The sequence below is a fragment of the Periophthalmus magnuspinnatus genome, chromosome 16, assembly GCF_009829125.3.
Source record: "Periophthalmus magnuspinnatus isolate fPerMag1 chromosome 16, fPerMag1.2.pri, whole genome shotgun sequence".
Taxonomy (NCBI): domain Eukaryota; kingdom Metazoa; phylum Chordata; class Actinopteri; order Gobiiformes; family Gobiidae; genus Periophthalmus; species Periophthalmus magnuspinnatus.
Genome location: NC_047141.1, coordinates 4,686,517 through 4,710,113, shown reverse-complemented (window position 1 = coordinate 4,710,113; position 23,597 = coordinate 4,686,517). Strand labels below are relative to the sequence as shown.

General features: G+C 43.2%; 1 protein-coding gene and 7 non-coding genes across 8 annotated transcripts; 6 read left to right on the top strand and 2 right to left on the bottom strand.

Moving 5' to 3' along the window:
- The first annotated feature begins 1,625 nt into the window (after window positions 1-1,625).
- On the top strand, window positions 1,626-4,391 carry LOC129456935 (zinc finger protein 135-like). The gene is made up of 3 exons (XM_055228004.1): window positions 1,626-1,989; window positions 2,543-2,663; window positions 2,905-4,391. Exons 1-3 carry the CDS (start codon window positions 1,788-1,790, stop codon window positions 3,770-3,772), a joined length of 1,191 nt encoding a protein of 396 aa, XP_055083979.1. The 5' UTR covers window positions 1,626-1,787; the 3' UTR covers window positions 3,773-4,391.
- A 7,211-nt stretch (window positions 4,392-11,602) lies between these two features.
- trnae-cuc (transfer RNA glutamic acid (anticodon CUC)) lies at window positions 11,603-11,674 on the top strand. The gene has a single exon. It is a non-coding gene; the product is annotated as a tRNA-Glu (tRNA).
- Window positions 11,675-12,111: 437 nt separating this feature from the next.
- trnak-uuu (transfer RNA lysine (anticodon UUU)) lies at window positions 12,112-12,184 on the top strand. Its single transcript has one exon. It is a non-coding gene; the product is annotated as a tRNA-Lys (tRNA).
- An 807-nt stretch (window positions 12,185-12,991) lies between these two features.
- LOC117384501 (U6 spliceosomal RNA) lies at window positions 12,992-13,097 on the top strand. Its single transcript, XR_004542489.1, has one exon. It is a non-coding gene; the product is annotated as a U6 spliceosomal RNA (small nuclear RNA).
- Window positions 13,098-13,174: 77 nt separating this feature from the next.
- Window positions 13,175-13,257, top strand: trnal-cag (transfer RNA leucine (anticodon CAG)). Its single transcript has one exon. It is a non-coding gene; the product is annotated as a tRNA-Leu (tRNA).
- Window positions 13,258-13,311: 54 nt separating this feature from the next.
- trnag-gcc (transfer RNA glycine (anticodon GCC)) lies at window positions 13,312-13,382 on the bottom strand. The gene has a single exon. It is a non-coding gene; the product is annotated as a tRNA-Gly (tRNA).
- Window positions 13,383-14,598: 1,216 nt separating this feature from the next.
- On the top strand, window positions 14,599-14,704 carry LOC117384515 (U6 spliceosomal RNA). The gene has a single exon (XR_004542503.1). It is a non-coding gene; the product is annotated as a U6 spliceosomal RNA (small nuclear RNA).
- Window positions 14,705-15,913: 1,209 nt separating this feature from the next.
- Window positions 15,914-15,985, bottom strand: trnag-ccc (transfer RNA glycine (anticodon CCC)). The gene has a single exon. It is a non-coding gene; the product is annotated as a tRNA-Gly (tRNA).
- Between the last annotated feature and the right edge of the window lie 7,612 nt (window positions 15,986-23,597).

The window sequence follows — 23,597 nt, the reverse complement described above, 5'->3', positions numbered from 1 at the left end:
CTATGGAGGTGCATAACAAGGACTCTCTGGCAGCAGGTATAATTTGGCCTTCTTCCTCTCCTCTGGGTGCAGGATTCTTCTTTGTTGATAAGAAACACTTTGTCCTATGTATTATTACTGTAAAAATTAAAGTGCTCACTGTCTTTAATCTCCTTTTGAGTCTCTACAGGGAGCACAGATCTTTACCAAACTGGATCTTCTCAACATGTATCACCTGGTTCAGATAAAATAAGGTCATGAAGTCTCCACTGGGCCACTTTGAGTGTTTGGTCACGCCACTTACCAACACGCCAGCTGTCAGCTCACAGCCTCTGTCACCATCCTGCCTCTAAAATAATCCTTGTTACTGACCTGCCTCTTTTCTGCTTTTGGGTGCACCTACTAGATCATAACAAATGTAACTGTTGTATCTCTGTCTCTGCACTATACCAGGACTAAACCAGGGCTGAAGACTAAACTAAACCACAGACTTTTCAGGTGTGCCCATAAACTTTCAATGGGATGTTCATTATGTTCCACATTATGTTCTTTCCTCATGAAGCTGTTGTGGAGAAATTACAATTCTAGATGAAAAGTAATCCATTTGTGAAGCCTGGTGAGTTTTGAAATACAAAAAAGGTTTATTCTTTGTTACAGCAGATACAGACAGGACAGGGCCACAGACTGGTCGCCTTTCGGTGTCCCGAGTCTCTCTGAGTCTCTCCTCTAGAGCATCTCTCCCCCAGTCCTTGGTCTCCCCTACTCTGTTCCCCCGAGCATCTGAGCTCTGAGTATTTATACCAGAATGACAAAGCTACACACTTTTCAAAGCAGCATCTTCACAAAGTATTTTGCTTTTGTTCTTGGGTTGATCTGCACATTTTTGACCAAAACACATTCATGACTCTCCCTCCTCACACATTCATGCTCGGTCCCTAATAATAATAATGAATATCTGTTCTTGTCATCTTAATAAAATAACATTTTCATAAAACTGATGAACTATTTAACACTACATGACAAGATGGAATATGGATTAGTGCAGCATTACTTGTAGTTAAAACATCTGAAGAGACAGACTTAAGAGAATGTTTTCACACATCTGAGTGTGTAGCATAAAGAACTGGAGCTGAAAAAAAATCCTTTAACATGTTTAACAAGTTTATATCAATCCAAAAACTATAACATATGTGCTATAACATTGGTCTGATTGTAGACAGCAGAGGATAAAGTCACAAAATGAAGCTATTCCCTGACTCTGATCAGACAGACAGAATATTCAAAGACTCAAGGTTCAGTAAAACACAGGTAGACCTACTGATATTTGTACTTCTTTAACAATAGCACAAAGCTCCAACAGAGGCTAATATTTAGTTTGGGTCGACCATGTGACTAAAGGAAAAATGTGACACTCATGGATCTATTAAAATAACGTGACGCTTTATTTCAAGAGAGCTGCACATCATGTGAAGAGACTTTTAGTTCTGTAGTGAAACTGGGCTGTGGATGTCTAAAATCACTGCTTTACGTGTTGTTTATGTGTTTTCATTTTGAAAAATCAACCAGATCGACCCCCCAGTATAGTACAGTAATGGATAGTCTTTAGTCTATGTCAATAATAATGTCCAGTTGCAGATGTGAGCTTCACTTCCCTCTACTGCAGTACCACGGGCGACCAGTGTGCGGCAGCAACACGCCACACGGCCACAGCGAGGAGCGCCCGAAGGAGCGAGCTTTTTTACCACAACCAGCGGGGAAGGAAAAGAGACAGAAAACAGAAAAAGTGACAAAACCAGACGGTTTGTAAAATGTCTAAAGTCCAAAGGCTGAGAGCTTTGGTGGAGGAGCGGCTGACTGCGGCTGCTGAAGACATATATGTGCTGTTTGAAAGAATCATAGCCGAGTATGAGGAGGAACTGTGTCGCTCCAAACAGGAGAACGAGAGGAACCAACGGCTCCTGGACTCGACTCTGAGTCCTCAGAGCCCGAGAGTCGTGCTGACCAGAGTCGGTGAGTCTGATGTGTCCGAGCCACGTGTTACTGTCCAAATGTGGCGCACGTCCATAGACACGCATTAGCAACAACAATACAAGTGTAAAAGAGCCGTGCAACAGGCCGATAAGCTGCTGCTAAATACATCCATCACATTATAGTCTGTCAGTGTTAAGGTGTTTTTGGCAGAAGTGTCTCTTTATACCTGGGAAAAATGCTTGGCATATTTATTTTAATGCAACTCTTGTACGACCAACAGCGGCCATAAAGTACAAGCGCCATGACGTCACATCCTGTCTCTACAAAATAAATGTCTCTTTTTACGCAGAGCGCTACTTTAATGAACAATACTTAAAAGTCAATAAACAGTCTTTTAAATGAACGCTAAGGTTTGTATTTAGCATCTTCAAATCTCCATTGGTTTAACATTAGAGGAACTGAACATTCTGTGTGACAACACAATCCTGATCTCAAAAAGTTTGGATTTGGACTAAATGTACAACTTCATGGATAAATAATACATATGTTTGTGTAAGTAATTATCATCTTTGTTTGCCCATTGCTCCTGCAGGTGTCCACATGTCCTCTCTGAGTCCTGGTCTCACTCTGAAACAGGAAATCCCAGAGACTCCACAGATTAAAGAGGAGCCAGAAGAACAGCACGTCAAACAGGAGGAAGAGGAGCTGCAAGTGTGAGTCCCATCACTTTCAACACAATTTATTATAAAATATGATCAGATTAGAAATACATCTGAATTCAGGGACATTTAAGAACAGCCAGAAGTATAAAGTGATAATAAAAATGTAATCCCATGTACAGGGTTAGCAGGTTTTATACATAAGAATACTTTATGCAGACACAGACACTGACTTCTCCTCAGAGGACAATTGTTCCAAACTGTTTTTGATTTATGTAGATTTTCTTTTCTTCAGGTCTGTCCCTGAGGCCAATGATGGCTGTGTGAAGACAGAAGAGCCCTCACTGCTTCAAAGAAAAGAAACTGATCACAGAGAGGACACACAGGGAGAGGACATCAACTCAGAGACACATGTCCACCTCGAGACTGAGGGAGACACGGAGCACTCTTCTGACACTGACAGTGATGAAGACTGGAGTGCTCCAATCGGCTCTTCAGCTGCACAGATGGAGACAGATGCAGATGGAGACCACTGCAACCAAGTCCAGATCAGAGACAAAAGCACCACTGCACCAAACTCAAGTCTATCCCCCAAATACAAATCTGCACCAGAGACCAGAGCCACTGTGGACAATGGGGACGTGTCAGGAACAGCTGAAGGAACTGCAGACAAGAAACACCAGTGCTCTGTTTGTAAAAAGAGATTTGGCTTAAAAATCGATTCAATAAGACACTTTAGAATTCACACAGGAGAGAAACCTTACAGCTGTTCTGTCTGTGAGAAAGCATTTATTCAAAAGGGTCATCTCACAGAACACATGAGAACACACACCGGGGAAAAACCTTACAGCTGTTCTCTCTGTGGGAAAGCATTTAATCTAAAGAGTCATCTCACAAATCACATGAGAACACACACAGGAGACAAGCCTTACAGGTGTTCTCTCTGTGAGGAAGCATTTATTCAAAAGAGTAATTTTATATACCACATGAAGAAACACACAGGAGACAAACCTTACAGCTGTTCTGTCTGTGATAAAGCATTTATTAAAAACAGCGATCTCACAAGACACATGAAAACACACACAGGAGAAAAGCCTTACAGCTGTTCTGCCCAGAGCATTGATCTGAAAAGACATACAAAAAGTCACACAGGAGAGAAATAGTTTAAAATAAAGTCTAACAAGCCTCAAACAGAGCAGTGCTTACAGTTAACATCACACCGCCAAAGAATGTTGATGACATCAGCTGCACAGTATCATTTGTACTTAGTTGAGTCGATGTTTAAACCTGTGTCTGTATTTATTAGACACGTAACTGTTTGTTTACTGAAGTATCATTTTTCAGTTCTATTTCTACCAATGTAGGGCTGAATGATTTAGGGATTTTTTATGTTTTAATAATGTAAATCTGTTCAAAGTTCATATTTTAAACACATCCAGAGGAAATGACAAAAAGACTGAAATCTGAACTGACAAACTAATGCAAGAATCACATTTCACAACATGTTTGTACAGAACTACAGGGTTAGGAGATTTTAAGCAGTATCAATATTACAAAAGTCACATTCAAAGGACAGAAATTAACCAAACTTTACAATGATCCTGATCTGTATCTTTTACAAGTGTAAGACACATAGACTCGTATACACCCATGGACCACTATGAACCTACTGCACACTGAGGGATTACACACATATAACACACATGGGAATATGAAAGAAAGTACTACCATTTAAAGTTAAAATCACATTGTATTGTGTAAATAAAGAGTGTTTTTATTATCATTGTGGTATCAGAATCATTATTGAGTTGAGTCTATTCCTTAATATCAAAATGGAGTTTAAAATTTTAGTATCGTGACTTTAAATTCTCACCAGAACAATTGGCATCACACAGCCCTGTCTCAGGTTCAAGAGAATCACCAACTGCACAGACACAAAAAGACACAACATTATTAATACCTGTGTTTTCTTGTCACATGGTGTTACACAGGGGTGGGCCATACGCACAAAAAAATCATATCACCAGAGTTAATTGCAGTATCTCAAGAACGATATTCAGACGGTAATTTAACAAAGCATCAGGTAAGTTTCATATGTCTTGGTCGATGTTCAAATATCACACAAAACATGAATGGGCCAGATTGAGGAGAGTTGAGTAGTACTCAGTTACATTTACATGAGTAAAAAAATAGGTCCTTTTACTTGAGTAATATTTGTATTGAAGTAACATTACACGAGTAAAAGTAGTGGTTATTTTCCCATTGTGAGTAAGTGGGAAAATTATAAATCAGAAGTTACGTCCTGACAGTTACTCTTTAAGTTACTCTTACTTGAGTAGTACTTTCCTCAAATGCGTTTTCACTCTTACTTCAATAATCAGAACCACTACTTTGTACTTCTACTTCAGTAATATCACTTTTGAAGTGACGTTACTCTTACTTGTGTCAAATATTTTGACTACTCTACCCTCCTGTGCACAAAAGGAACCACAAAAGTGCAGACATTCTCTCAGCCCAAGCCTTACATCTCCACTTTAACAAAAGAAAAGCTGTTACTCACCTTGAAACTGGAGCAAACACAGAGCCAATGTGAAAGTATTGTAGAGTAATAAGAACATGGCTTTGGAGAGTAGAGTCACACAGCTGCAGCTACACACATGCAAGAGAGGAGAAGCACTCTGGTCTCAGCCTCAAGGACCACACTTGTACCAGGGCTCCAGGGGTGACCTATGCTCCTCACAGTGACCAATCAGGACAGAGCTCCAGGAGTGACCTATGCTCCAATCAGGACAGAGCTCCAGGAGTGACCTATGCTCCAATCAGGACAGAGCTCCAGGAGTGACCTATGCTCCAATCAGGACAGAGCTCTGGGGTCAAACAACACTGAGCCAATCACAAGCTCCAGAAACCTCAGCATAATCTCTTTACATAATATAAAGTTTAGGTTCAATAAAGGTTTAATTCCCTTCACATATTCTGTTCTATTTGATTTTGCCCTGAGCCACTGTGTGTGAGTCTGGAGACAAGACAATACAAAAGTCCCACTGAACCCTCATTCAAATGACACAGTTAAGGCTCAGTGGTAGTTTCATTCTTTATGTGTGGAGTTTGCATGTTCTGCCTGTGTCTGTGTGGAGTTTGCATGTTCCTCCTGTGTCTGTGTGTGCACTGGCCTCGTAGTGTCTAATGTCCAGGAGTTAAACATCTCCACACAATAAGTCACTGATGCCAGGATGGGTTTAGACTGTTTTTATACAGCAGGTGTGAAACTGTGACAACATAATACAGTGTACATTAGTGAACTTAAAAGAAATATGGCAAATAACAAATAGATTTAAAGTGCTGCCAGGGCCGGCCCGGCCTATAAGCAGACCAAGCAGCTGCTTAGGGCCCTGAGGCCACCAGAGGGCCCCCAAGAGCACAGGCTTTTATATTGAAAATAATGATTGGATTTTTTGGAAACAAAATGGCGCTCGGGTGTTCATACTAGTCTAAATATCCCTCTAAAACGATTAGATGTGCTTTATTTCCAGTAGGTAAATATGTGCTGGCAGCAATTTGTTTTTGAGTCGGGCATTGGTGTGGACAGCTATGTGTTTACACCGGTGTGAAGGCCCCTCTTCCCTCGAGGTCTGCTCTGGGTGCCTCAGGTAGAGATACATTTGAATGGGTGTTTTACAGACTAAAAGAGTAAAAGTTAATGAAGTTAAGTTTATCTAAAGTATGAGACAAAGCATGAAGAGCCCCAGAGGAAGATGGTTTTGGGGAAAGAGGGACTTTTCAGAGAGGACTCAAAATGTCAGTACTCTCCATCATTGGACATATATTTATTACACTTATTAAACTCGATGGTTTTGGTTGTGGCTCACCATTGTGATCTAAACTGTCAGATGATGTAAGTGTAGGATTAGCAACGTTGATTGTGGCAGAAACCTCTTTGTTACATCTGCTGGACGACTGAACGACCTGTGAACGACTCCTGAATGCTTCCTAAATGCTCATTATATGCACAAATTTTGTATGCAAATGTAGGTCAACTAACTCATCTCTACATGCTAAGTCTGACGATATGTCGATGATCGACTTTGTTGTCGTGTCATCTGACCTCCGGCCCTGTGTCTTGGATACTCGGGAGGGGCAGAGCTGTCAACCAATCACCACCTGGTGGAGGAGGAAGCCGGACAGACCTGTCAGACCCAAGAGTATTGTGAGAGTCTGTTGGGGATGTCTGGCTGAGCCCTCTGTTCGGGGGGGAATTCAACTCATGGCTCTGGGAGAGCTTCTCCCACATCCCGGGGGAGATTGGGACATGGGCCAAGTTCTCCCCCTATATTGCCGTTCCACCGGCTCGTAGCTGTGATCCACCGGGTTCGGGTGTTGCTGCCGCGACTAGATCAGCTCTAAACTTTCCATGGCACACGTGATGGTTCATGGGAGTCTGCCCAACCAGTCCACATGTGATTTGTGGACCTGGCAGGTGAGGCAGGCGAGATTTCTTCCACTGAACCACCACTCCCGCCTTCAATCAGACCGCTGACGACTCTGAGCTGATGGAATTCAGCATGCCTGAGGTTAAAAAACGCCTGGGGGACACGGATATGCAGAAGAAAAAACACAAAAAGTCAAAATGAACCTCAGGCAACATCTCCCTCCTATGCGCCATGGCACGCTTCTCCCTCCTCTCCGTCAACGCTGGGGGCCTCGGAGGAGTAGACCGGATGCACAGAGTGTTCCAGGCTGCCCCCTGGGACATTCTGTGCATCCAGGAAACGCGGTGGGACCCGGTGCGCGCGCAGGCGGCAAGGGCAGCCCATGCGGGCTCTCTGCACTGCGCCCTGGGACCGGGGCGCTCCCGCGGGGTGGCCGTGCTCGTGAAGCCCAGCTTCGCGGGCCGGCCCAGCCTTGTCCACGCAGACCCGGAGGGGAACATGCTAGTCCTGGACTTTGAGGGGGCCCTGGCCTTTCTGTTAATTAACGTGCACGCGCCCAACCATGAACAACACCGGAAAACATTCTTTATCCAACTTTTCAAATATGTGAATAACAAAACAATAATAATTGGGGACTTCAACATAGTACTAAGTAAACACGACATATCAGAAAATAACACCTACCACAATGACACCAGCCGCTCCTTCTTAATAGAATCAATAAAAACATTGGACATGACAGAAATTTGGCGCGTGCTACACCCAAGGGCCAGGGCCTTCTTGAGAAGGCAGGTTGTTCAGGGCGTATTGAAACAGTCCAGGCTAGACATGTGCTTCTCCTCCGGGTGCCTGCTCAGGAATCTGGACAGGGCCGAGTACACGTGGACGGGTATCAGTGATCACTCACCGCTCTTGGTTAGCTTCTCCCTCACGGGAGGGAAGCGAAACGGGGGGCTGTGGGTTCTTAACAACTCTGTACTCCCCGAGGAAAAATACCAAAAGAAGCTGGCCAGGCTCCTGGACGCTCTCGAGCAAGAAAAGGAGGTGCTGAACAACCTAATAGAATGGTGGGAGGAAGCAAAAATCAGAATCAAAAAGACCATAATAAATTTCTGCAAGCACAAAAAATGGCTCGAGAGCGTCGAGGAGAACACCCTGCGCCAGCGCATCCAAACCATTTGTGCGGGCGCGGCTTCTCAGAAAGGCCCAGTCAATCCTGAACTCCTCCAGCTCAGGGCCCGTCTAGAGGCACTGGAGCTGGCGAAGAGCAGAGGGGCTACGCTCAGAGCCAGGGCGAGATACACAGTGGAGGGTGAAAGGGGAACAGCCTTCTTTTTCGGCCAGGAAAAACAAAAACAAGGGAAAATGTATATACAGCAGCTCGCCGATTCCGCAGGTGTCATCTCAGCGGACCATTGCACTTTGCTCGAGACAATTCAAAAATTTGTTATAAAGTTATTTCGCGCGCAAGGAACCTCGTCACATGCCACTCACGCCGCCATCAACGCTCTTGAGGCCAGACTGACCGAGGGCGACCGCGACCTCTGCGACCGGCCCATAACCGTCGCGGAGGTCCGGGAAGCCATCAAAGGGCTAAACAATAACAGTAAGAGTCCCGGTCAGGATGGTCTCACGAGTGAGTTTTATAAGACTTTCGCTCACCGCATCGCGCCCACACTGCAGTCACTGTACACACAGATGCAATCCGAAAACCGCGTTTCTGCATCATTCTGCACTGGCGTCATTACATTACTACACAAAAAGGACAGTAAATTGGATTTAAAAAGCTACAGGCCCATCTCATTGCTCAACACTGACTACAAGATACTCGCCAAAATTCTCGCCAACCGCCTTAAATTAGTTATCGCGTCCGTCATCAGTCCGACCCAGTCATATAGTATTGCGCACCGGGACATTGCTGACAACATCCTCACTAACAAGTACCTCATCAGACACATGCACCACACAGGGGGGGTACACGTCAGCGTGGACTTCCGCAAGGCGTTCAACAGGGTCGAACACTCGTTCCTGTGGGACGTCTTGTGGCGGTTCGGGTTTGGCGACACATTCATTACATGGATTCAACTCCTCTACCAAAACGCCCGGTCAAGAGTGAAGTGCAATGGTTCGCTGACTGACACCTTCTCATTAAGCAGATCGGTGAGGCAGGGCTGTCCCCTCTCCTCTCTTCTGTACAGCATCGTGGCGGAGCCCCTGGCCGCGCTCATCAAGAAGAACCCCCACGCCCATGGCATCGTCTCTCCCTCTGGAAGTGAGCTGAGGGTCATCCAGTACGCAGACAACACCAACCTCTTCGCCCGAGATGTGGAGAGCCTGGAAGGGGCTCTCCACGAGCTAGGCGTCTACTGCCTAGCCTCGGGCGGGGAGGTTAACTGGTCAAAACCGAGAAGCAGTGGGAGAAATCCCTGCTGAAGATCGGGCGGACCATCTCGCTCTGGAACCTCAGGGCGCTCATTGTAAAGGGAAAAGTGCTGGTCGTCAACGCCCTCTGTGTGTCCACGCTGGTGCACGCACTAACGGTGCTCCACCTGCCGCGCGACGTCGCCAACTGACTGAGCGTGGCCCTCAGCCGCTTCATCTGGAAGAGGGAGAGAGCGTTGGTGGCCCCCATTCGTGGGGGGCTACGACAGTGGGGGTCTAGGACTTGTGGACCTGGTCACCAAAAAGAACAGCCTCAGACTGAAACTTGTCTGCAGGTTCCTGGACCCCCACTGTCATGTCCCCTGGAAACTCTTTTTTGGCCACGGCATGGGCTTGGGGGGCGGCCAGGGAGTGTACCGGCTCTGCCAGATGCTGCCGCCCTCGATGCTGGACAGCCTGCCCCCTTTCTAACGGGAGGCGTGGGCGGCGTGGCGGGCGCTGAGGCCCTTGGCGATCACCGCGCCAGCCACGGCCGGGCAGCTGTCCAGCATCCCCTTGCGGTTCAACCCGGACCTCCTGTCGAGCCCGTCCGCCCCTCGGGAGTGCATGAGGAGTGAGAACTTTGAGAGAGCGGGGTTCGTCCGGCTTGGCGACCTGCTGGGCGCCACCGGCGACTTTATAATAATAATAATAATACATTTTATTTGTTAGGCGCCTTTCAAGGCTCTCAAGGTCGCCGTACATACATACATATACAATACAAATAGAACAATGTAAAATGATTAAAAATACATTTAAAAACAAATATAGATTAAAAGACAGTGACATAGAGGTCATCCGGGGGCACTTCGCGGCCGCCGGCCTAACCTTCCGACGGACCCCGGTCTCCAATATGGCCCTCCGTTTCGCCCTGAACGTCGGAGTCAAATGGGGGTCCCTCCTGCGGGAAGGCGCTCCGCTCCGCGGTGCGCCGGCCCTCAGGGGGAGTACCCCTGGGCCGGGAACGGGAGGAGTCGACTCCCAAAAAAGAGAAGAAAATGGAGTCCGTTGCGCAATACACTTTCAAATGTTCGTACTGGTTTGTCTCATCTACAACAGTGTACACATGAAACTGTTAAATCTGAATAAAGATCTGTACAGTGTGTTTGATGATTAAAAAGGAGGGGAGTTACATGGAATAAAGGAATGTTCAGTTATTGCTAGACAATAAGAAGGCATTATTATCATTAGAAAATATTACTGCAATAAGAATAATGTAAGAATGTTCGTTTCTATTGTAAGCGTCAAAGACCAAGAGACTGAAACGTAAAGTCAGAAGAGTTTAATGAGTTGAACACAGGTAATGTGAACAATGAAGCAATGGACTCTCCGGAAAGGAGAGTCCTGAGACGTGCACAAAATCTTCATGTGTTCCTTTACATTCCATAGGTCTGCACCCCCTCATGGGCACGTGTCATTTACCTTCGTGTTAGTAAATCAAGACACTAGCTTGATGTAGCGCCGCACTGCTAGAAAATACCTTATAATAATCAGATGAAAAGAACTGGCACGGCATAGAAGGGAAACAGTGCCCTCTACTGTATTAAAGTGGTGTAGGCACTGGCCAAAATACCAAACCATTAAACTGCAATATCCCACTTTATGTACAACTAATCAGTGTTCTCTGGTTTATAGACTATTAATGTCAAAATGATATTGTTACCACTGTCTCTGTTATTACGTTTTCACAAGGTATATTTTGTTTAAGTTATGAAGTAGCTACAATTGAGTAAAAAAATCACCTCGAACGTTATATTTGCCTACTGATATTCAATCTAAACAGAAAGAAAGGGCTGTGACGACGACATCTTGACTTTTCTTCTATTAAATAATAAATCATTAAAAATAACGTACATAATGTGCGTATCGTACGCTCAAAGACAGCGGTGGAAGTGCGGTCCGTGGTGTAGGCCTGTCCCACTTGAGCGAGACGGCGGCTACACTGAGGAGGGCAGATTCTCGACCGGAACCTTCAAACTACACTTTGAAGAGTACTTCGAAGGGACCCTTCAAAGGGTGCATTTGGCGAATTGGGACACGGCCTATGTCTTTACAGAATGCACACTTTTATCTTCTAAATTTTTCCAAACACCACACCGATGAATCAATAGTACTGTCTAATAAATGGGGCTGTGCAGTGTCTCCCTGATGGTCTAGTGGCTAGGATTCGGAGCTCTCACCGCCGCGGCCTGGGTTCGATTCCCGGTCAGGGAACTGAAGTGTTTGTGACTTGCTTAGGACATTGCCAAATCAGTTGCGCAGCCTCCATCTATCCGAGTTCAAATCTCTGAAGGCTTGTGCATATTTTTTTTCATCCCATGGAATGCAAATCCCTTTTGTTGAGAGCCTGGATAGCTCAGTCAGTAGAGTATCAGACTTTTAATCTGAGGGCAAAATCTCTGTATTCTGCGTGAAAAACATCCTGGACAAATTTATTTTCAGTGGAGTTTGAAACTTAGGAAAGAGTTTCTGGTATAGCTCCACAGGTACAGTGAACCATATGAGATTTATTCCCAAACCTCACTGCACTGTGCAGGACCATAGTCAGATGGGTGTCAGGCATGACTTTGGTACCAGATTCTATGCAACTTTTTAGCCTAAAAAGCTTGTGTATTTTTTGATCCATTCTTCATTAAATCTCTCATGTCTGGGCCTGGGTAGCTCAGTCGGTAGAGCATCAGACTTTTAATCTGAGGGTCCAGGGTTCAAGTCCCTGTTCAGGCAGCTTGTCCATTATATGAGCAAAAGGAAAGATAGGTAAAGTGCTGTCTCTACTGACATGGCATTTTGTTAAGCTTTAAAGAGAACTTTGTATACTGCACATGGGAGGCAGTTGGACAAACACCAGATTTCTACTGTGAGGATCCAGGATTCAAGTGATTCTAACATTATGTGAGCAAAAGCGTGGAAAACTGCCTGGACAAATTGGTCTGAAGTTCAAATCTATCAACTAAAAAAAGCGTTGTAAGAGTGAAGACGTTTTGCTGCTCATCCAAGCCGCTTCTTCAGTTCTGGTCAGATTGCCGATGGGCACTGCCTTATATCTATCTGAAGGGAGGGGCTAACTACACTGAAACTGGCTGTGTCTCAATTCGCCAAATGCACCCTTCAAGGGTCCTTACGAAGTACTCTTCAAAAGTGTAGTTTCAAGGTTCCGGTCGAGAATCTGCCCTCCTCAGTGTAGCCGCCATCTTGCTGAAGTGGGACAGGCCTACACCACGGACCACACTTCCACCGCTGTCTTTGAGTGTACGATACGTACATTATGTACGTTATTTTTAATGATTTATTATTTAATAGAAGAAAAGTCAAGATGTCGTCGTCACAGCCCTTTCTTTCTGCAACGGCATGGGCTCAAGCACTTGGCCACCTCGACACAGTACACACAGATGTGGGACATATTCACACGCAATGTATCGTCATCTGTACACATGGATTTCTTTGGTCCAGGATGTGAGGTTCCATACACCGTGAGTGTGGGAGCAGCGCCTCAAAGGTGCTTTTTAAACATTGTTGGAACACTCTGCAGTTGTGTTAGTTCGCTAACACATATACTAAAATAGGAACGATACAGAGAAGATTAGCATGGCCCCTGCGCAAGGATGACACGCAAACTCGTGAAGCGTTCCTCATTTTCTGGCAAATCCTGAATGAATTCATGTTGTTTTTCTGTGTCACTGTCCCGTGGAACAACAAAGTGTCACTGTGGACCGTGTCAGGATGGCCGAGCGGTCTAAGGCGCTGCGTTCAGGTCGCAGTCTCCCCTGGAGGCGTGAGTTCAAATCCCCCTTTTGACAGAATTATTTACATTCTACATAAACAAAGAATGGATTCACTACCATAACTTGCGCTGCATTGGCCGGGAATCGAACCTGGGCCTCCCGCGTGGCAGGTGAGAATTCTTCCACTGAACCACCAATGCCTGCTTGGGGAGGTTTTTAAGACCCTTAAAATTGTTGGTCTAGTCCAGGGGTCGGCAACCTTTAACACGCAAAGAGCCATTTGGACCCACTTTCCACGAAAAATAAAACACTGGGAGCCGCAAATAGTTTTTGACATCTAAAATGAAGACAACACTGTGTATAATAATAATAATGTAACGGAATAATGTCGGTTTTATTTTCACGGACAAGCCTTCTACGCGTGGCAGATAAATATGGCAAAAATAAGTGAAGTGCATAAAAAATACAACTCACCACACCGCTGCATCGGAGGGAGCCCTGCGCTGATTATGTGATTATGTCTACTCTGCTCCGCAGTTTCTTTCAAAAAACTCTAAAGGCATATCGTTTAATCCCAGGTGCTTATTCTCCATGTGCCAAAGTAGTGTTGAGGGTTTCATTGCCTCATTTGCTTTTCGCAGAGCGACAAAAACCTGTAGCGACAAACCCAGATTTTAAGTAGGACTCCTGGTGTTGTTGATCTTTCTTTTTCTTAGAGGTCGTCTCCTCTTCTGGTTGCTCAGTTGGCCTTTTCTCCTTTGTTAAAAAGCTCTCCAAAGACTTTTGTTTTGGCTCATTTTCACTCACTTTTGAGCGACGTGTCTGATGTGTTATACGTGATACGTCATCACGGAGACATCATAAGATCATAATAATCTTCCGATTTAAACTAGCACAAGAAAGAGCTAACACAAATAAAATACACTACAATTAAATACTTAAAATTTATTTTCCCAAGCCACGCAGAGCCGCAGTATGAGGCTGAAAGAGCCGCATGCGGCTCCGGAACCGCGGGTTGCCGACCCCTGGTCTGGTCACATTATGGCATTGAGAATAGGTGCACATGGATGACTGTAAGAGAGACCAGAGAGCAGCAACACAGATGCCAGAGCAAGGAAGAAGTTGAACGTGAACCCAGACTGGTCAACACTGCATAAGTAAGAAGGGGAGCAACAGCAAGGGCTGCGAAGAGGATGGGCATCAAACCTACACATGCGGCGTGAAATAGATTAGCAGTCCATCGCCTCAAGCACTTGGCCACCTCGATGTAGTGCACACAGATGTGGGACATATTCATGTGCAACGTAGCTGTACACATGGATTTCTTTGGTCCAGGATGTGAGGTTCCATACACCGTGAGTGTGGGAGCAGCGCCTCAAAGGTGCTTTTTAAACATTGTTGGAACACTCTGCAGTTGTGTTAGTTTGCTAACCCATATACTAAAATTGGAACGATACAGAGAAGATTAGCATGGCCCCTGCGCAAGGATGACACGCAAACTCGTGAAGCGTTCCTCATTTTCCTTGAAGAATTCATCATCAAGTAAGAGGTGGAATGTGAAACACAGACTGGTGAATGCTGCAAAAGCAGCCGCATAAAGGGGACATATTCACGGCCAACGCATCGTCATCTGTACACATAGATTTCTTTGGTCTAGGATGTTAGGTTCCACACACCGTGAGCAAGGGAGCATTGCCTCAAAAATGTTTTTTAAACATTGCAAAAGATGAGATTTAAATCTATCAACTCGACAAATCGTTGTAAGAGTGAAGACGTTTCGCTGCTCATCCAAGCCGCTTCTTCAGTTCTGGTCAGATTGCCGATGGCCAATGCCTTATATCTATCTGAAGGGAGGGGCTAACTACACTGAAACTGTAAACATCTATTGTCTCCAGTTTCAGCTGAAACTACGCTATTCAGCTCTTAGAAAGCCTGCTATTGTTCTCATTGTTCTGGGTCTGAGGATGGAGTTATAGATGGGGGAGAGGTCTTTCACACCTTTACACAAAGGTCTCATAAAATAAAGGGAATGTTAAATGGTCAAGGTCCACAGTGAATTTAGATTTGGAATATAATTTTATCTTTCAAAATGCTTCTATGATGAAAGCCTGGTGTCCCATATCAGAGGAGACATCTTTAGCAGAGGATGGTTTCGATCCATCGACCTCTGGGTTATGGGCCCAGCACGCTTCCGCTGCGCCACTCTGCTCTCTTTAGCTTGTGTGTTTGTGTGGGAGTAAAAATCTACTAACATAGAATTAGGAGGTCAGCGTCTTCTGCATTAAATACGTGTGGGCAAAAGGGGGAACAACGAGAAAAGGAGCGCCTACCAGGTAAGCACACGCTTTACACTTTGCAAGTCTGCTGAAAGACACTCCAGATGAGACTCCTTTCTATAATAATTACCTCCTGTGCAACATCTGAAGAGCCAGGATTAGCAGGGGAAGGTTTCGATTCATCACCCTCTGGTTTAAGGGTCCAGCATGCTTCCACTGCAACACTCTGCTGATTGGTTGAGTAAACAGGTACTCAAACCTGTTAACATAAAATTAGGAGTCTTGTGCATTCAATTTCTGGGCATTCGTACACATAGCAGACAAAATTAGCCTTAAAATGTCTAATCATAGATCTGTTTTAAGAAATCATCCACTTGGATTGAAGTATATATGCATTTTTTTTACTACATGAAAACTTAAACAGTACACTACATTTACCATTGTGGTGAGAAGATTGCATTGGCAGGGAATCGAACCCGGGTCCACTGCTTGGGAAGCAGCGATGCTTACCACTATACCACCAATGCACTCACAATGCTCAGAAATGTCTGAAAAAAAAAAAAAACGCTCTGTATTCTACGTGGAAATCAGCCTGGACAAATTTGTTTTTGTGGATTTTGAAACTTAGAAAACATCCTTGTATGTCCTGGACAGAGTGCCTGTTTGCTTTCTGTTGTGAAAACATAGATCTCTGTCAAGAAAACTCTGTTCTCGAGGCGCTGTTTACCCAAAAAGCCTCAGGACAAGTGTTAGACTTTTCTTCTAATCTGATCAGAGGGGAGCGAGCACAGAGAAGAAGCTACGCAGATTGCTTCCATGAGGTCTTCTCTGTGCCTTCCCTCTTCTGAGCCTTTAATTAACCGCTTGACTCAACTCAGCAGTTTTCCCATCATGCTTATCAGTAGAACAACACTTTATTTCCCTCCCCACACAGACATGACCTTTCTGATCTTTCAGCTCAGGTTACACAGCTTTTGACCTTTCACCCACACCCTTGTTTGACCTTTCACCCACATTCTTGTGTATGGCTGTGTCCCAATTCGCCAAACTGGCCTTAGAATCACCATTCGAAGTGTGCATCGAAGGGCAGTTATGTAATTTCCGGCGCGACAAGGGCTGTCCCATTTCAACGCACCCTACTGAATGCGGCCGCCAAACCTGCCCTTCCCTTTGCACCGTTTCCATGGAGATCGGACGTAACCGAAGCGTGCATCCTTGCACACTTCACGCACTTCTATATCCCATCATGCACCGCGGCTACGCAAAAAAGAGAAGAAAATGGAGTCCGCTGCACAATACACGTTCAAATGTTCGTACTGGTTTGTCTCATCTACAACAGTGTACACATGAAACTGTTAAATCTGAATAAAGATCTGTACAGTGTGTTTGATGATTAAAAAGGAGGGGAGTTACATGGAATAAAGGAATGTTCAGTTATTGCTAGACAATAAGAAGGCATTATTATCATTAGAAAATATTACTGCAATAAGAATAATGTAAGAATGTTCGTTTCTATTGTAAGCGTCAAAGACCAAGAGACTGAAACGTAAAGTCAGAAGAGTTTAATGAGTTGAACACAGGTAATGTGAACAATGAAGCAATGGACTCTCCGGAAAGGACAGAAGAGAGTCCTGAGACGTGCACAAAATCTTCATGTGTTCCTTTACATTCCATAGGTCTGCACCCCCTCGTGGGCACGTGTCATTTACCTTCGTGTTAGTAAATCAAGACACTAGCTTGATGTAGCGCTGCACTGCTAGAAAATACCTTATAATAATCAGATGAAAAGAACTGGCACGGCATAGAAGGGAAACAGTGCCCTCTACTGTATTAAAGTGGTGTAGGCACTGGCCAAAATACCGAACCATTAAACTGCAATATCCCACTTTATGTACAACTAATCAGTGTCTCTGGTTTATAGACTATTAATGTCAAAATGATATTGTTACCACTGTCTCTGTTATTACGTTTTCACAAGGTATATTTTGTTTAAGTTATGAAGTAGCTACAATTGAGTAAAAAAATCACCTCGAACGTTATATTTGCCTACTGATTGATAGAAATGTTCGTTTCTGATGCAAGCGTCAAAGAGGAGAAAGAGACTGAAATATAAGTCAGAAGGGTTTAATGAGTTCATCACAGGTAAAGTTAACAATGGAGCACCGGACTCTCAGGAAAGGATAGGAAGAGAGTCCTGAGATGTTTGTCTTTCCAGCTTTTATAGGCCTCCCAATGTGTGAGGCGGGTCTTCCTCTCGGCAGCATGTGATTACACATTAAAAACCTTTTTTGGCAAAATCCCTGAATGTGCGTTTTTAAGTCAATCAATCTTATTGTTTTATGACCCTCACAGGATGGGGGCACTCAGACCTTGGTGAACAGGGCCACAGATAAGAAGTGGCCCTGGTCCTAGATGTTATCTTCTTGGCCCCAGTGCTGTAGATTGCTTTACGACCCTCTCAGGGTGGGGGTCTTTGGTGAGTAGGGCTACAGGCATCTGAGGGTAGCATTACATTGTTAAAAAAAATACCTTACAATTCCCCCTTTTCACACCATGCTACATGGTGTGAATCCAACTATGAAAAAATAAAAAGTAATGTTTACAACAAATGATAATAATGGAAGAAATTAAAAATTTAAACAAGTATAATACTAAGAATAATACCAAAAGCATACACATTCATGAGTAGAATAAATGAAAATAATTTTGCTAAATTAAAGTACGTGGATTTATGGGTACAAAATCTAAAAACCCATTTATTATAGTTTTGTCATTTTTTCACCTTCTGACTTAAATGGGAAAAGACATTTTGTGGCCCCGCTCCCGGCAACCGTCCGAAGACACCACATATACCCACAGTACTGTACATGATTATGCTATTATTAAACCAACCCAAAATCAAAAACATGAATTTCCCAAAACAACATTATACAGCATGTTTACACTGAATGTCCTCAGTGTCAGAGTCAGAAATAATTGTGATGTACATAGGAGGAGGGGTGTTAGAAGAAATAGGAAGTAGTGCCATTTGTTTTGCAGCAGTAACTTCTTTAGAAAAAGCTGTAGTCACACACCTTTCAACCATAGTACGAGCAAAAGGGATGAAACAACAGCCACAGACCATCAGTATGGTTAGAATTATGCTAAGTGAAGTGAAAAGTGAGAGAAATAAAGTTTTCCATTTACCGAAGGTATTAGAAAACCAATCACCTATTACATCATTAATTCCAGAGGCAGTAAGCATCTGGTCTGAGTGATCTTTCATTTTATCTAAAAGTTCTTGGAGAGGCCCAACAGGGCCAGTGTTATTGGGTATGATTGTACAACACTGGTCACCAAAGAGTGAACATACACCTTGTTTTTCAGCTAAAAGCATGTCTAGAGCAATACGATTTTGGTATGTCATTAACGTATTAGCATGTAGTTCTTCTTGTAATAGAAGTAAAGCAGCTCTAGTTAGATTGGCCTGATACATAACGTTGTAATGAATATAGTTAATTCTATCTACATTTTTATTAATGGTACACCACCAACAAAGAATAGATTCGAAACCTGCAGCCACTTGGTTAGCCATTTTATACTCATTGGGTACACCTCTAGGTATACCAATTGCATCGATATAGATATTAGCTGGGTTAGTGCCAATGTTGTCTATTACGGATCTTTTGGGTCTAGTTGAGACTGTGTAATCTACTGAGGAAGAGAGGTTAGGAATAGGTAAGATAGAAAAAGTAGTAGAGAACATCACTCTCGCACAACGACCAGACCAGTGTAAGGGCAAAGTAGCCAGTAAGTTAGTAGAGTTGCAAAGCCACCACATGTCTGCTACGGCAAAGTCTTGTCTCCTTAGAGGCCGTGTATGAATTAGCGGACATGTGGTAGTTTTCATACCAGTAACCGCACACACAGAAGAATAATTCAGGGGAGCAAAGGAGTAACTATCATTAACTATAGCGATAGTAGAACACAGGGTTGCAGTAAGATTTCCAACAAAAGTAGATTGATAGGTGTGGGCTCTTTGTATGCATTCTAATTGTACTGTGGGTAATTTGGAAAAGTGAGGTGGATTTATATTTGCAGGCATATATGGCCAATGAAAATGGCTGCAAAGATCATTTCGTGTAGGTTTGCCAAAAGTATCAGGCTTGGTATAAAGAGATGATGACATATAAGCAAGACATTCAGTAGGGGGCATGAGACTAGTAGACAGTTTGATACAGTGACTGCCTTTGTTCCATACAATAGTTTTATTATTTTCAGTACTTTTTATTATGCATTGACCACCTGCTTTGCATGTTTCCCAGGAACAATTAACAGAGGCTAGATATTGGTTATAATTTTTTACAATGTGAGAGCGTGAGAAGTTATAATGATCACAAATGTAAGAAAAGGGTATGGGAACTAAATACTCTGGTTTTGGATAAGCAGGTGCACATGCTAGACAGGGCTGTCCTGGGAGATATAAATTAGCGCTAGTGGAGAGCCAATTATACCATTTGTTTTTCGTGGCAACATTAAGAAATTTTGTGGCATTCCAAATCAATGATAATGGGACCTCAACCCCTCTTTTAGTCCTATTATTTAATGCATTGCTAGAATCTATAGAGCTAGTGAGTTGATTTACTCCAAAATACCAGATGATAGGTGACATGAGCACTATGGTAAATAACAATACAATTAATGTAGTACTTCTTCGAGAGTACTCATACAATGCCACAGTCATAATTAAGAAGAATCAAGTTCAGCCAAATCAGTTCTAATTTGTTTCAGAGTGCGTTCAGGAGGTTGAGCTCTGACGCAATGAGTAATGTGAATCCAGTGGCTCACTTTACTTTTGTGGGCTTTGTCAATTTTTTCGATTCTGATAGCCCTTGAGCGACTGTTAAGTACCTTGTAAGGACCTACAAATTTGGGTTCAGTCCAATTAGGTTTAATACTTTTCACCAGTACCCAATCACCAGGTTTGATTGGGTCTTCCAAAGTTGACTCAGAGGAGGTCTCCAGGTTCAGGATCTGTTGGGAGAGAACTAAACTTAAATTAGTTAATGCTTTGTAATAGTCAGAGATTTCATGATCTTGGTCATTTCTAGGTACACACACATCAGGTTGGAGAGGAGTGTCCATCCTCCTCCCAGTTAAGATCTCATGTGGAGAGAGATTGAGATGTTTATGTGGTGTGGATCGCATTGCCATCAGCGCTAATGGCAAGGCATCCAGCCACGTCATTTTGGTAGAGTTCATGATTTTAGCTAGATAGCTTTTCAATGTGCGGTTTGCTCTTTCAACCAGGCCCTGGGATTGTGGGTGAAAGACTGTTCCAAAATGTTGTTTTATTCCAAAATATTCACACACTGCTGTCATATTTTTGTTAGAAAAGTGTGTGCCATTATCAGATCTGATGGTACGGGGAAACCCATACCTAGGAACAAATTCTCTTGTCAGCCACTTAATGACTGAATTAGCTGTCTCTCTCCTTACTGGGGTAACTTCAACCCATCTTGAGAAAGAGTTAGGTGCAACTAAACGTCCGTCATGATAGCACCAAAGTCCTTCTTCGTCCTTAAATTAGTCCAAACACTATGTTCATACGGTCCTGCGTGAGTCTGTAAGTCAATAATATCCTGCTCTGTCAACTTCACTGAATCTTTCTCTTCATCCATCTGCACACACACATACTTTTTACTTGGAGGTCCCTTATAACCTGCTGCCTTTTTTGCTGCTGCATCTGCTGCTTCATTCCCTCTAGCTATAAGTGTTGTTCTCTCTGCATGGCCCTTGCATTTTAATACAGCTACTTCAGATGGGATTTTAACAGCTTCTATCAATTCAGTCATTTCTTTGAGATGTTTAATAGGTTGTCCAGTGCTGGTTATGAATCCCTTACGCATCCAATGAGGGGCATCAATGTGTATTTCATGTGTTACATAAGCAGAATCAGAATATATATTTGCTGTTTGATCTTTAGCTAATTGCAATGCTCTGGTTAAAGCTATTACTTCTGCTAATTGTGCTGAAGCCCCTGGCATAAGTATCTCTTTAGCTTCCATGATTTCAAACTTTTGTCCAGCAGCTTTCACTATTGCATATGATGTTCTAATTTTCCCTGTGTTATCTCTATAGCTACATCCATCACAAAACAGCATTAGTTGTGGGTTCTGCAGTGGTTCTGCATACAATGTTGGTACTAGAATCATGTCTAGTTGCGCTATGTCAGCGCAGTTGTGCGGTGTCCCTGTCCCTAGATCATTTGCCATATTGATGGTTGTGCCTTCAAATGCAATATGTGGCTGATCTAGTATTTGTTAGATTTTTTCTGTGCGTCGTTCTGAGAGTGTAAAAGCTACTGATTGTAAGTAGGCTGCTACTCCATGTTGTGTATGTATGATTAGAGGATGACATTTCACTATGTGTGCTGTTTTAATTATGGCCATAGATATAGCTGCTACATGTTGTGTGCATGGTGGATGTCCTTTTTCTATATTGTCTAATTTAGCACTATGATACATCAGCACTTTACGTTGACCTGCCACACCGTCCCCCTTTTTCTGATAAAGTATTGCATTGCCAACTCCATTTTTCTCATACACATCTAGGTGAAAAGGTATGGTATAATCTGGTACAGCCAAGTCACATGAATGTGCCATTTGTTGTTTTAAGGAAATAAATGCTTCCTCTGCCTCGATATTCCAGTTTAATTGAGCAGTAAGGTTAGTTGGTCCTGCCTCAGTTATCAGTGCTCTTAATGGGGCTAGTAGTAAAGTATACTGTTTCCAAACTTTTGTTTCTAATTTTGTTAACTGTGACCATTCTGAATGTCGTTTCAAATATGTTGCATATGCATTATGTAGAAGCCCCAGTGCAACAGCTCTGATGTACAATGAAAAGAAATAGCTTAAATAATGTTATATTGATATATGATTATTTTCAGGAATGGAGCAAAAATGTTTCAATTAAATGAATACACTTCTAAATTTTGTAATTGGGTTAAAAACAAAATATTTGACTATGTGGATCTGAGAACAGGCTCCAGTCATGAGTGCCCAGGCAAACACAGCCCAAACGCAGCAGCAGAGACAGTTTTATGGTGCCTTTAGAGGAGCAGCAGAGCACTTGAAGGTTTTGATTCAGTTCATTCATTTGTCATGTGACCAGTAGTGGAGGAGCCCAGTCCACAGATGAGTTTCAGAGCCAGCAGGACTTTCTTTGGTTTTAGTTCAGTTCATGTTTCTCAGTGACGCAGCAGCCATGTTTAGACAGTCTTTAGACAACAGCAGAGCAGAGCCAGTCCACGTCATGTGACCTTTCAGTTCAGAGCTGGAGAGATGCACCCAGAGAGCCACTGCACTCGGACCATGCCCACCCAGACACAACAGGCCAAAGACCCATCCCAAATCCACTTCAGTCAAAACTAAAATCTATTTAAAGTCTATTCCAACTTGCATGGACAAGTTGTTCATTTTCACCTCAAAAAATGTGTGAACAGTTTGCATAAGAAATCTGTATCTATATTTACAATATCCTAAAGTTAAAGTGAGGAATTTTCAATAATTATAAAGACATGGTTTGAATTGTTTACTTAAATTTCAGCATGATCTAATTAAACAAAAAATATTCTAAAGTTTATGTGAATGCTCAAATAAATCATTACTGTCAGATGAGTTTAAAACATACTGCTCTTTCTTTTTATATGCATACTTCTGATGAGTTAACTGTTAGAGAGTGCAGGATTCTGAGAGTATGGTGATCTCTCATGCCTGACCCATGTAGGAGGGGTCAAAAGGTCAGTTGGAACTCTATCATAACCTGTGTTTGGTAGATCACTAATATGTAAACCTTTTGGCCTTGTAGATTTAGGTTTAACATTAGCTGTAAACGAAGTCTCATACAACGGTTCATCTATTTTTGTTTTTATTTCAGTAGAGACCTCTTCTAGTGTAGAACTTTGAGAATGCTTATCATCACTTCCAAATTGTATTGTTTTTCTTATTGATTCAGTAGGTGTAGGAGTTCTTGAGCCTTTAGTGTTAATGCCCTTCACATTAACAAATTTCAGTGTTTTAACATCATTTGGGTCAATCAGTTGCCCTGCCATAGATGTTGCTCCTGCTGCACTGTCATCACTGATTGCTTCTGTATTTT